At 37.6% G+C, this 14,096-nt stretch overlaps 1 protein-coding gene across 2 annotated transcripts in view; it reads right to left on the reverse strand.

Annotated features, from left to right (window-relative positions):
- Positions 1-5,259, reverse strand: part of LOC113108682 (tyrosine-protein phosphatase non-receptor type 4-like) — a 36,735-nt gene extending 31,476 nt beyond the window's left edge. Inside the window, exon 1 of one of the 2 annotated variants that reach the window (XM_026271956.1) lies at positions 5,085-5,259. In XM_026271956.1, coding sequence (XP_026127741.1) covers positions 5,085-5,222 — 138 coding nt within the window. In that variant the 5' untranslated portion in view covers positions 5,223-5,259. The remainder of the gene's footprint in view (positions 1-5,084) is intronic. The other variant, XM_026271957.1, reaches the window with a different exon arrangement.
- Between the last annotated feature and the right edge of the window lie 8,837 nt (positions 5,260-14,096).

A 14,096-nucleotide genomic window follows, 5' to 3' on the forward strand; every position in this document is an offset into this window, starting at 1 on the left:
CGATACCCATCCCTAATTATAATAATAAACAACAGCTCTATTAATACATTTATTAGCATTAACATCTAAGATCTGTAAAATGTTCTAATGTTTGAAAAATCTCTTCTAAAAAAATACAATAAATACATTTATGCAACACGATCGGAGTCCTTATTTATGCCGTCATGTGCCAAAGTTTAATGCTTAGTGTCAGGGATTTGAACAAACACCTAATACAATGCTACTTCATCCAACACCAATGATAAGGAAATCCAAGATCAAAGTGATAGAATCTAGACATGCACGTTAAGAAAGACATGACAATGCAGCAATCTAGTCCAATATTTACAAACTTCCGGCTTCTTTTCTGCATTCCAGACGTAGCATGCACCTCTTACAGCTGAGACATATTGATCAAGGCCCCTCAGTTACATCCGCTTCTATAATACAAATAACAGCCTTCCTGATTATTTACCTCTGATCCTCCAGCTCTCCTTCCATTAGACCTTGTGCTTCAGTTCCATGTGCGTCCTATAATCATCCAGGGCCTGCTTTGCTGCCAGACTATCTAGGTCACTGAGAGGTCTGGCACAAAAATGTATGAGACCAGAGAGCCAGAGAGGAGTGCATAAAGTTGATCAATGGGGCTGTTACATGAGGACTGGCTTTCCTGGAAATGTGTGAAATCAGAGAGCAGCATGACAGACAACTTCTGAGTAAGAACGCCTTGATTCATTTAACAGATCAGCAGCTGTTTAAAGTCATATGATGTTTATGAGTTTATTGCTTGCTCTATTTCAATATGGAAATACTTCCTGATACACAGGAAATCCTTGGGCAATGTAACTGATGGGAATGGCAATAACCACCGAGGAAAACCTTAGCAACCTTTGATTCAATGTTGGCATGAGCCCTTATTTCGAGTCAGGACATAACAGTTCTCCATGAAGACCATTTTACGCAACACTTTGCACAACACTGAGGACAAGGATGAGCAAACACATGGGTTTTGCAATCAGTCCAGCAAATGAAAAGAGCTGGGGATTTGTGCCTTTGCTTGTCGCGTGTGTGGGGTGTGTCATGGCATCTTTATATTGCAGGTGCAAGTACGTACATGAATCTCTGGAACACTGAGAGCCATTTTTCATTTGGATGGAATGTCAAGCATGCATCCCTTCTATAAGCAGAATATACGCCACTATCCTCTAGCTGGAGCAGGAGCACTATGTAGATGATGCCGACATCATGCATAAAGAAAACATCACAAAGATGCCATTTTTCAAAAACACCTGCGTACGATTTGGGGTCACCTGACATGCCTGTACTTCTTTGTTAATCAGTAGTAGTAGTAGTATATTTTTATTTATAAATGACAATTCTAGCTATTTACACAGTTCAAAAGTGAGGGTTAGCAAGATTTTTATGCTCACATTTATTTGATCAAAAATACAGAAAAAAGCATTAATACTGGAAAACATTATTACACATTATTCAAGTAACATTTCTTATTTTTAGGATTCTTTGATGAATAATTCAAACAATAAAAAATGCATTTGGTTTGTAGAAATGACTTTCCATCAATTTTGATCAATTTAATGCATCCTTGCTGAATATTAATTTCTCGACAGAATACTGACACCAAACATTTGACTGGTGAGTATAAGTAAGTAAGCTTTATTTTCTATAGCACTTTTCACAGACAAAAAAGTCACAAAGTGCTTCACAAAATTAAATTAAAATATACACTTAACAGATATACTCATGCACATAACATACAAATATACACAGATACACAAAAACATACAAAACCATATTGCTAATTAAATGCTTGTCTAAAAAGATGCGTCTTAAGGCATTTTTTAAAAGCTTCCACTGAATCCAAAGCTCTCAAGGCTAATGGAAGGGAGTTCCAGAGCCTTGGAGCCACCACACAGAAGGCTCGGTCACCTCTTGTTTTAAAACGTGTTCTAGGAACAGTTAAAAGGTCTTGACCAGAAGACCTCAAAGAGCGACCAGAAGTGTATACATGCAGTATATCCTGGATATAAGAGGGAGCCTGATCATGCAAGGCTCTGTAAGTAATGGTTAAAATTTTAAACTGTACTCTAAAACTAATTGGAAGCCAATGTAGAGCCTTAAGTATAGGTGTAATATGTGTTCTTCTGTTGGTCTTATTCAAAAGTCTTGCAGCTGCATTCTGTACCACTTGCAACTTGTCCATAGAGGATTTGTTTAAACAAGTGTACAGTACATTGCAAAAGTCAAGACGAGAAGAAATAAAAGCATGAATAAGCATCTCCATCTCTTTTTTAGAAACCACAGATCTAATCTTAGCGATGTTCCTGAGATGGAAAAAACAGGAACGAACCACAGATTTTACATGACTGCTAAAACACATAGATTTATCAAAAATGACACCCAAATTTCGCACAACATTACAGTCCAAAGATGATAGATCCCCAATTTCCTGCCTTATCCTAGGAATAATGTTATCTGGTGCAAAAATCAGCACCTCAGTTTTGTCTGGATTTAGTTGCAGAAAATTATCTGCCATCCAATTTTTAATGGAGGCTAAGCAATTGTGCAACAAGGACAGTTTGTCCAACCTATCAGGGCTAAAAGATAAATATAATTGAATATCATCAGCATAACAATGGGATGATATTTCCCCAAAACTACCAATTATCTTCCCAAGAGGAAGCATATACAGGCTGAACAGCAGAGGGCCAAGCACAGAACCCTGGGGCACACCACAAGACAAAGGAGCAGAGTCTGACATATATGTTCCTACGGACACAGAGAAACTCCTGTCTGAAAGATAGGAGGAAAACCAATCCAGAGCTGATCCAGTAATGCCCACAGTTGTTTTCAGTCTATCAATCATAGTGCAGTGATCCACGGTATCAAACGCCGCACTAAGATCTAATAGAACCAGCACAGAGCATTTACCCCCATCAGCAGCCATCAAAATGTCATTTGAAACCCTAAGGAGGGCAGTCTCAGTTGAATGATTTTTACGAAAACCAGACTGAAACTTATCAAGGATATTATGGGAATCCAAAACATTATTTAGCTGCTTCGCAACAATCTTTTCTAAAATTTTAGAAAGAAAGGGCAACTTAGAAATAGGCCTGTAGTTTTTAAATGAAGCTGCATCAAGATTATTCTTTTTCAAGATAGGCTGAACAACAGCATGCTTAAAGCAGCTAGGAACCTGGCCCAACTGAAGAGATAGGTTTAAAATTGAAACCAAACATGGGCCCAGATGATTTATGGATTTTAAAAGTAAAGTAGTAGGTAAAATATCAACAGGGCTTTGAGATGGTCTCATCGAGCCCACTAATTCCATGATGTCATTCAGGGTAATAGGGCAGAAAGAGTCCAATATTGAAGGTCTATGATCTTTAACTATATGATGGTTAGCTGATGGAACCAAGCCTGCCCTGACAGCTCTAACCTTGTCCATAAAATGAAACAAAAAGCGATTGCAGTCAACATTTGCAAACACAGGGACAATACATGCAGCAGGAGAAACAATGTTGTTAATAGTTTCAAAGAGAGCTTTTGGATTCTTTTTACAGGCAGAAATCAGATTAGTAAAATAAGAGGCTCTAGCCTCTTTAATCATTTTGTGTAAGTCCCTATAGAGCTCTTTAAGATACAATCGGTGAACTTGTAGCTGAGTCGCTTTCCATAAGCGCTCAGTTCTCCGACAAACATGCCTTAAGCTACGAATGGCGTCATTAATCCACGGTGATGTATTGACAGATGAAATTTCTCTAGTTTTAAAAGGTGCCACTTTGTCCAACAACACAGTACAGTGATCATTAAAAGCCTGTGCACAAGCGTCTACATCTTTCGAAATAAGAACCAGGCTTGAGTCGAATGCAGCTGAAAATTTCTCAACAGTACACTGGTTAATCAAACGTGAACAGGACTCCCGTTTTGCAGGGAGAGGATCCTCATCACACACAAGATCAAAAAAGATGCAATTGTGATCACTTATAAAAACATCTTCAATACAGACATTATTAATATTTACACCATAAGAAAAGACCAGATCAAGCGTATGTCCCTTGTTGTGCGTAGGGCCAACTACATGCTGAGTGAAGTTAAAAGATTCAGTAATATTTACAAATTCAGAAACATTTGTACAAGTATCATTATCCACACGGATATTAAAATCGCCAACAATAATCACTCTATCCAGCTTAATAATAGATGATAAGAAGTCAGAAAAATCAATGAGAAAAGAGGCCGCTGGCCCAGGTGGTCGGTACACTAGAATACAATAAAATGAGTTTGAGCGACCCACCTTAATCATCTGTAATTCAAAAGAAGAGTACGTGTCAGCGCTCACTGACTGGCAGATAAAATGTCTTTTAAAAACCACAGCAAGACCTCCACTCCGACCTGTGAGTCTTGGCGTGCTGATAAAATTACAGTCCATAGGACAGAGTTCATTTAAGTAATAGTATTCCATATTCCGTTGCCAAGTCTCCGTAAGCAACATAAAATCCATGCTTTTGGAGGTAAATAAATCGCAGAGCAGAAGAGACTTGTTTGCAATTGAACGAGCATTTATCATAAGTGATATTAAAATTATTACTGGTGTTTGCTAATGACAGAAGGTAGAGTAGCGTTTGCTAAAGCAAGCATCACTATTATTACTGCTCATACACAGCTTTAGGGATTATAACAAAACCCCACATTTACTAAACAACATAACTGGTCTTGCACCATATTACAGACATGAATCATACCTCAAATTACCTCAAAGCTTGTTGATCAGAGGGATAAGCTATAACTTATACAAATAATCAGACTCATCTGAGGGATGATGAAATCGGTGAACATACACAACCGACTAATACTGAAATAGGGACCCGAGCCACAACAAAAGAACAAAATATCACAGAGACTTGGACGTGCATGGGCTCCATCCAAAACAAAAACCCTACTAGTACGCATTCAGCATGATCTATGAACTACTCAGAACACACTAATCAACCATATAGCTACACAAACATATAGGTCAGAACACTTTAGAAAAAGACTAGCAACACAAATTGAATTATTCGCATTATTTTTAATGGGGTACTTACATTGACTTTAAAAGGCTGGACAGTGTTGTCCAAAAGAAAAACGTTGCAGACCACCTCGGTGCGCTGCCTGTCGCGTGCCAGCTCCGTCGTCCGGACATTGTAGGATCTGCCTGCAGGCAACCGGAAGCGTGCGGTCATTACGGTCCAACCAGAGTCTGTAACACAAAGATATCTACTATAGCTTCTGTGATTCCAGCATAATATATCAGGTCAGGTTAGTAACTCGTTTAAAGCATGCATCATTTTTATTTGAAATATTTAATTTCAGCAGAGCCAATTTTGATAGTACCAGTCGAACTAGATCACAGCATTTCAAGTCAGATTCAGACGCCAACTTATGTGCACAAATGAAAAACTGTTATTTATATGTACAGCCTACTTTGTGTCTAAATATATCTATTTCCTTAGGGGTCTACCATCTTACATGGCTTTTCTTCAAACAGTAACAGAAAACGGGGCACATAATAAAGGATGGACTCAGAGAAGAGCTGCTTATACACAGAAATACAATTGACATGATGAAAAAAATAATCTACCGCTCAAATTTTTGAGAAAAGGGCAACATGATTCTCAGTTGTTGATCCAAAAGGCCTGAATTGGCCTTTACATAATAATAACAACACCACTGACATTTTCCCTAAATTAACCTTTAAATGATTCAATTATCGATCTATTTTTTTCCACATTTCTCATGTTGTCTTATCTTATAAGATCTGTTGTGCTTTATTCAGATCAATGGAGCATTAAAGCAGCTTGTGTGTAAAATCAGTCATGTGGAAGCACTTTTTAAAAGCAGCATTCTGACACAACCATCAGAGACTCCTGAACTCCTCTCATGTTCATTCATAGATCTACAGTCATGCAAAAGGTCAAAGTGAAATATCTCTGACCTTTAAGGTACCTCACAGGAATTTCTGGGCATTCAAGCTTAAAGGTATTTGGTGGACAAAAATAGGAAACACTATACTATGATGTATGATAGGGTTGTGCCGATTGACGATAGTATCGTCTATCATCAAGACGATATTAGGCTAATTTTCCTATTAATGTATTAGATTATAATAATAACTTTTTTTTTTATTATTAGGCAGCTTATTATAACTTGGCTATCAAACTGCCCAGCTATTTCATTTCAGCGCCGCATTTCACACACACAGCGTGTGCGTGCGCAGGAGGATTAGAGCCTGTAGTCGCAGTTGTAGTTGTACATAGTTTTGCCCGTTACAAAGTCTCCATCTACAAACAGACGAACATCATCTGCAGATGTAAGGAATTGCATTGCACTTTAACAAGTAATCTGAACGACCTACATATGTGCAATATTTTAAAGGAGCCCTCACTATTTGAGTTTAATGACACAGTTTTAACTTTATTCCAAATATATGAACTTACATGTTTTTAATACTTACATTTTTGACATAAAAGAACATGTTTAATATAGTGTTAAACTGCTGGACTTTAAAAGAAATCTACTATGGATTTTCACCATTGACTGATTTTGCAGAACATTTAGACTGATAACTTCTGTGCGCATATGCGGCAGATTTGTCACAGGACACGCGATATGACAGCTGCGTCTGACTATATATAAACTAGTTGTTTTAAATACAGTATTTTTATATTTAACGTTAGTTTATCAGTATGTTTTAAAGCTCCACCCATGCATGATAATATTGTGTATTGTCGATCTCACGGGCTGACAATATGACGATTTGAAAAATGACCATATCGCCCAACAATAATGTATGAAACAAGCATTGTAAAATAAAATAAGAAAAAATAAAGTAAAACTCATTGCCTAGTTTCTCCTGGTTTGAACAGCATTTTAGATTTACCAGGCTAAACAAGCAAGACAGATCATGTAAAATTAATGCTTATGAACTAGTAAAAACAGATGACCGGTCATCATTTTGTGAAAAGACTAGACAGTCTAGAACTGTGTGAGGAGGCTTAGATTTCAGCATAACAGATCATTAAGTACGAGTGCACCTTGCATGAGTCTTTCATGCAGAAAAACGCCTCAAGTCACCTTTCTGATGAGAAGGTACCTCACCTGCCTGCTGTATTTGCATTTAAAATAAATACAGAAAGAAATTGCCCTTTGCAGCCATCAAGTAATATTCAATTCTATTGTGCACAGGTTAATTAATGATGTAAGAATCTCTGGGTTCACTGGTATTTGAATTAAGTGGTTTGTATTGTGCACCGTTGGAAGTCAATAATAAAGAAACAGGAGAGTATAAATTACTACTAAACTACTAAAGACAGACATAGCTTACAAACGCAAGACAGGTGCTATGTTCAATGTTCTTGTTGTGTCATAAGGCTGAACTAGCAGTTGAGGGACTCAAAATGGTGTAAACAAAAAGGCATATTTAATAGTTTACTACAGTCTATTCCAAAAACAGCACCTTTAATGCATTCAAAGCACTCAAACTGAGCGCAAAGGTCAGCAAGCATCTACAAAGCGCAGGTGTCCTCAGTGTAGCTCAATCCTCCTACGCAAGCTAACCTTTCTATGTCCATTCCCTTGGGGGACGTCACGTAACCACATGAGCGTGCTGGAATAGGCTTCCATTACATTCTACATAACTCACAGCTCCACAGAACAAGCATTTCACTCACAAATCAAAGCATATGAATGTGAAAAGCTTTATATGCTGTAAACCGCATTTGGTTGAACCAGTGCAAGTTTCTGATTAATCAATTGACATGACAGCACCAATAAGGATATATCCATATCATGTTATAATAACTGTTATTAACTTTTTAAAAAAAATAGTTATCTAATATCAAACATACTGAGCAAGAATGTTCACATGTTATAAAAGTGCCATACACCCACAGTACAAATCTTCTGGAAAGCAACCTACGAATGGTTTATTTATAGTAGTCTCGTCTCTGTACATTAAACTGAGACAGAACAAGTATTTTGACAAAGTCACATCACATTTCACATTTAAAAAACATTTTCATGTGAAGAAAGATAATTGTTGGTATGAAATACAGAAAATGCAAATGATCAAAACCAAGTGAGACTACAGTCACATTCACATCTACAGGAGCATTTGAAAATACATTTATATAATGTAAAAGTTCTTTATTTTTGTAATTTAATAAAAAATATTGGAAAGAAATATTTCTATGGATTTTTGTTTTAATTCTGATGATTACTACTTACAGCTTTTTGAATTTGAATATTCCATTTTGAGCTTGATTAGTTTGATTAAATTTGAGTATAAATACTGGGTACCTGCTGGACTAGTTTAGAACATGCAAGCTCAATTATGGGAAAGACTACTGACCAGAAGACAATCAACACCCTCCACAAGGGGGGTAAGCCACAGAAGATCACTGCTGAGAGGGCTGGCTGTTCACAGAGTGCTGTATCAAAATATATTCATTGAAAGTTGACTGGAAGGAAAACGTCTGGTAGGAAAAGGTGCACAAGCAACAGGGATGACTACAGCCTTGATTCAAGAACTTCAAGAACTTGTGAGAGCTTCACAAGGAGTATATTGAAGCTGGAGTCAGCGCATCAAGAGTCACCACACTCAAACGTCTTCAGGAAAAGGGCTACAGCTGTCACATTCATAGAACCAAACCACTCCTGAACCAGAAAAAAAAATCAGAAGCATTTCACATGAGGTAAGGAGAAAAAGAACTGGACTGTTGCTCAGTGGTAGGGATGTGCGATTAATCAAAATCGAATCGCAATCACGATTTGAGACATTGCAATCTTGCTAATTGCAAAGCCTGCAATTTTCCAGAGGATATGCTTGACTATGCCTTGAGTGACAGTCTTACTAACCAATAGAGTGAGCGTACCTCCGTTCTTCCCAATCAGCACTGCTCTAACCAAAGCCCACCAACATAAATGCCCACCATTAAAACAAAAAAACAGGAAAGTGGGAGAGAGAGCGAGTGTGTGTGTGTTTATGGCGTCCTCAGGGTCGATAGTTAGGCAAATTAGTAGGGATGCATCGATCCGATACACTGGATTGGTATCGGCTCTGAACCTGGTATTTTCTGCGGATCGGGGTACCGGTTGGACGAGACAGATCCAAATCCGATATTGTGCATGTACTATTCTGTATTATTGTAGAGCTCTACAAAAGACACAAAAACATTATAAAGCACCAAAATGTTCATATATTTCAAGTGTTCTGAAGCTGCTCTGTAGTTCCATGTGAGGTACAGATTAATATTTAAGTCATTAACTTAAAGTTCACATTAACTCTTCTTTCCACTGCGACTGTCTGTTATCCTCAATTCAGCAATCAAACTGCGTATTGCATTCGGTTACTACAGTCGAAGCGATTAAACTCTCTTCAAGAGACTGTTAAAAAAAAGCTCAATAAACTAATGCACAGATTTAAATACACTATCAATATTTCTTCCCTTTGTACTAGTGATGTCCGGTACGCGAACGAATAGTTCGATTTATCCGGTTCCTCTTAGTGAACCGGTTGAACCAGTTCACGAAATTGGACTGAATTGTTTGAACCGGTTCGCGTCTCCAGTAAGCATTAATCCACAAATTACTTACCGGACCGTTTCGGTACAGGGCTTTCGGTACGGTTCACGTGTGTACTGAATGACCGAATGCAATATTTTGTGTGTGGAACATAGGTACATTTTCGTGTTTACAAACTAACATATTAATTGGTGGAAGTCTCCGCATTCAGCGCTAATCCAGCCCTGCAGCTGATTCTAAGATGCGTGGCGCAAGCGTCTCAGCTGCATGGCGTGCCCGTTTTGAATGAGCGTGGCGTTGCTGCATGTCAGTTGCATCTGCTGACAAGCTTTGTGGAGATGCTGATTTCCTTTTCCAGCAGGATTTAGCATCTGCCCACAGTGCCAAAACCACTTCCAAGTGGTTTGATGACCATGATATTACTTTGCTTGACTGGCCAGTCAACTCACCTGACCTGAACCTCGCAGAGAATATATGGGGTATTGTGAAGAGTAAGAGAAGTAACATCTGACAAACAATACAGAAGCTGAAGACCGCTATCATAGCAACCTGGGCTTCAATAACACCTCAGCAATGCCACAGGCTGATCACCGCCATGCCGCATTGAAGCAGTAATTTGTGCAAAAGGAGCCCCAACCATTAAATTTTGATTGATCTTTGAGAATTTTTTTTTTGAGATACTGAATTTTAAATTTTACTAAGCTGTGAGTCATAACCATCAGAAATAAAACAAAACACTCTTGAAATATTTCAGTTTGTGTGCAATGAATCTAGAATAAGAAAGTTTGCTTTTTTGAATTAAATTACAAAGTTTTCCATAGCAGCACACACTAAAAAAAAAAAAAAAAACTATATATATTTTGCCAAGATGTAGCGAAATGCTACACTAACAAGCTCCTTGATTCCCGTGAGCCAAGACTCGACATTGAAAGAGAAACGGATTTCTGATTGAAGCTGCACATTCCAGTCAATTCTGCACTGCTTACAGTAGCAGGTTTAACTGTAAGAGCTTGTCTGCTCTAATCACGTTGTGAGTTTCTGGACACATGGACCCTGCATGTTTCCGCTCCTGCACCTGGCCTCTCGGCCAAGATACAACCACTCACCAGGAACACAGAGCTACTTGAATAAAAGGACGGATACCACTTGCGATCAATATCCTGTAAACAAATCTGCCTCACTTCATTAGAGAGAAGAATGCCTCCCCTGGGCTGGAGACGAGTAGAAGAGGCTCCAGCACTTTAGTAATGGAGACTACAGCTGAGAAGGCAGCTAGTTCAAGTGAAATGTTCTGTATTCATTATACGTCCCCAGATAAGGGACGCCTAGATCAATAGATGTTGTGTGAACTACATGGTCAACTTCAGCCTTGGGCCCTTTTGCAGGGATCTATTGCATGTTGGAAATCCCATCATTATTGCATGTTGACAATCCCCTCAACCCCATTCATCTTGCTTAAGCTACAGATGACTCAGGAAACCATTAGCCTGCAGCATCTCTACAGATGAAATTGTGACTCATCAAAGAGGCACAAACTGGATTAGTTCACCATAATAATGTCATGGCAAAAACCATGTTAAATAGAGCATTAGAGGCTATGGAAAAATCACTTTATTGTTCAGTTTTGAGTGATTGTTTTAGAAGACAGTGTTTACATAAATACCATAACAGGTGTAAAATACATAACTAGAAAAACCTCAAGGAAACAAGCGTTTAGAAGGCAGCAAAAGAATTGTGATAAATGTGCATGCCCAGCTTAAACCTTTAACATTAGTTATTAGTAACATTTTACAATAAGGTTATTTTTTGACATTCAATGGTTTACATGTACTAACAATGATAAATAATTTATAAATCTCAAGGCTGATTTATACTTCTGCATCGGGCTTATGCCGTAGGCTATGCGTGTCCACGCGCAAGTTGCATGTGTAACCTGAAGTACCACGACAAAAGCCGAAGAAGAAGCGGCTCGTCGGAGAAGCACTGTAGACGTGACGTGGCAAATAAATATCAAATCATTAAATAATTATTTGAAACTACAAAAGGAGTCAATAACGGTACAGGAGAAGATGGCATTCTTTCAAATTGTTACTTTTATATTAGAAAGTGTTAAAATGGGACCAGCACATCTAGATCAGTCAACAAGTCAACCTCTGAGCAGAACTGAAACAGCAGGAGGACAACCACAATTATGCACAGACATCATTCAGAATTACTGCTAGCAAAAGACTCCTAGGTCTAAAGAGGTTTAAGGTTACAGTAACACTACTGAACATTGCCAAACTAACACATGTACTCATTCTAAAATGACATTTGCAACAATGCTGCATAATACCGCAGACACATAATACAGAACTGCAAAAAGACAGAGTAGGAAAATACTGCAAGCTTGGAATAGTCTGCATATACTAATGAAGCATAAAGAATTTGGTAAATTTGCCTTGCGTGTTAGCTTGAAGTTTGTTTAAATCCCATTTTGGGAGAACAAACACAGACCTTTCCTCTACAACAAGCGGCCAATGGCAGCCCACATAAACAGCGCAATGTGTTGCGAGTGTGTTCTCTGGCATGTGGGGAGGGGAAGTGGACGTACCTCCTGACTCAGGCAAGTATACACACTTTCAAATTAGGTCCACAGGACCATGTAACCAGATCTTACAAGTACGATCCAGCCAATCTCTGAAAAAGCTTGACATTTTAGCAGCCTATATTAAAGGCTACATTTGGTACAGCAACCACAAATGCAATGACTGGAGGAAGTAAAAAAGGAAAAGTGATTTTTCCAACCACTCGGATTCAAAAACAGTTTGAATTTGGATGGGGGAAACGAAAAACAGCTTGGACAGTAGGGAATTTTAAGGGAATGCACTTTAGGTATTAAGACTTTAAAGTTTATATCCTACAACAATAACTACTTTGTAAATGTTGAAACAACAATGAAAAACTCAGCTATTACAGATGTATAACCACAATTTCAGTTTATCATTTTCTAGTCTGGTGAGAGTTGTTGGTTAAATTCAGCGAAAAAAAGTACACAGTCTTGTGGTACAATGGTCTATCAGGCCACTATTATGGGCATTATGGATTTAAAATATCACTATTTAGATTTGAGTTTGAAGCATATTTTAAATTTAACATCAGCTATTTATCGGTTGACTATCATAAACAACTAATGGCTTAAATGGATAGTTCACCCAAAAATGAAAATTCTGTCACTAATTAACCCTCATGTTGTTCCAAACCCGTCGTTCATCTTCAAAACTTCAAAAATATTATTGATGAAATACAAATTTCTGACCCTGCATAGACAGAAACAGAACTACCACATTCAAGGAAAGGTAACAAGGACTAGGGATTTGGCAACCAAAATTTATCGGCCAAATATAGCAAAAAAAAAAGCTCTTTTGGTCTTCGATAAGTGAACAGACTGAAAAATGACATGACAATTATTTTTGGGTGAACTATCCCTTTAAATAAAGTGTTTATTGTGGTGCATCTCTACTGAGAATGTCAAAATTTCCCATTGTGTTTGCATGGTTTACAAGAATACCACAGCAATAAAATGGTCTTCTCTACTAAAGCCATAGTACTCATTACACTATTTTCATTCAAGCTTCATATCACACTGAACAGAATCTAATCTAATCTGATGGGGCCAAGTATGCAGTGCATTTTTATCAATGTTAAAATACATTTTTCATATCCAAACTTAATATGCAGAGACAGCTACAAGTAAAGCCATTAGTAGGTTGATTTCAACACCAAAGTGTAAACACTGAGGGCTCTGTTTGTTTGTGTATCCCAATGCAGAAACACTGGACATTTTAAAATGTTAAGCTAAGAACCAGTGAAGTGAACCATCAAAAGCAATTTCATTATTTCAGTTCACAGCGCTATAATTAAAATTTGTTTCCACTCTCTCCAGATTTGAAAACACTACATCAAACATACACATTACCCTTCCACCAAATACAGCTGGCCCAATAATCTCTCTATATATCTATCTGATTTATATATTGATACTAATTTTCTTTATGTGTTGCATAACATGATTTTGAGTAAAAGAAAGTCACTGAATACTCATAACAATGATAAATACAGCAAAAAACATAAAATGTTAATATAATAATAGTTATGTACACACTTCTAAACTATACTGTAGATGTCTTGTAAAAATCTTTCTTGCACAACTTGTACAAACACAAGGAACAGGCTGTACAATCAAAGGGCTACAGATGTACATATCTTTTTTTAAAAAATTTTTATGACTCTTCCTCTTTCCATCAAAACACGAGAACTTTACTCATTAATGCTTTAAACGTCTCATTGTCTCTTTGAGATGTGTCACGAACCATACATAAAAAATGGATGGAAAAAGGAGGTCGTCTATTTTTGTCTGTCTGAGTTTACTTGCAGACAGACGAGAGATCCACTGAAATGCAGTGGGGAATCTCCACAGGTTTTAACATAAATCTCTCTCAATCAAATTTTCTTGTGAAGAAAGAAAAATTATAACCACAATAATACTTCAAATT

This window comes from Carassius auratus, chromosome 9 (assembly GCF_003368295.1).
Source record: "Carassius auratus strain Wakin chromosome 9, ASM336829v1, whole genome shotgun sequence".
Lineage (NCBI taxonomy): Eukaryota > Metazoa > Chordata > Actinopteri > Cypriniformes > Cyprinidae > Carassius > Carassius auratus.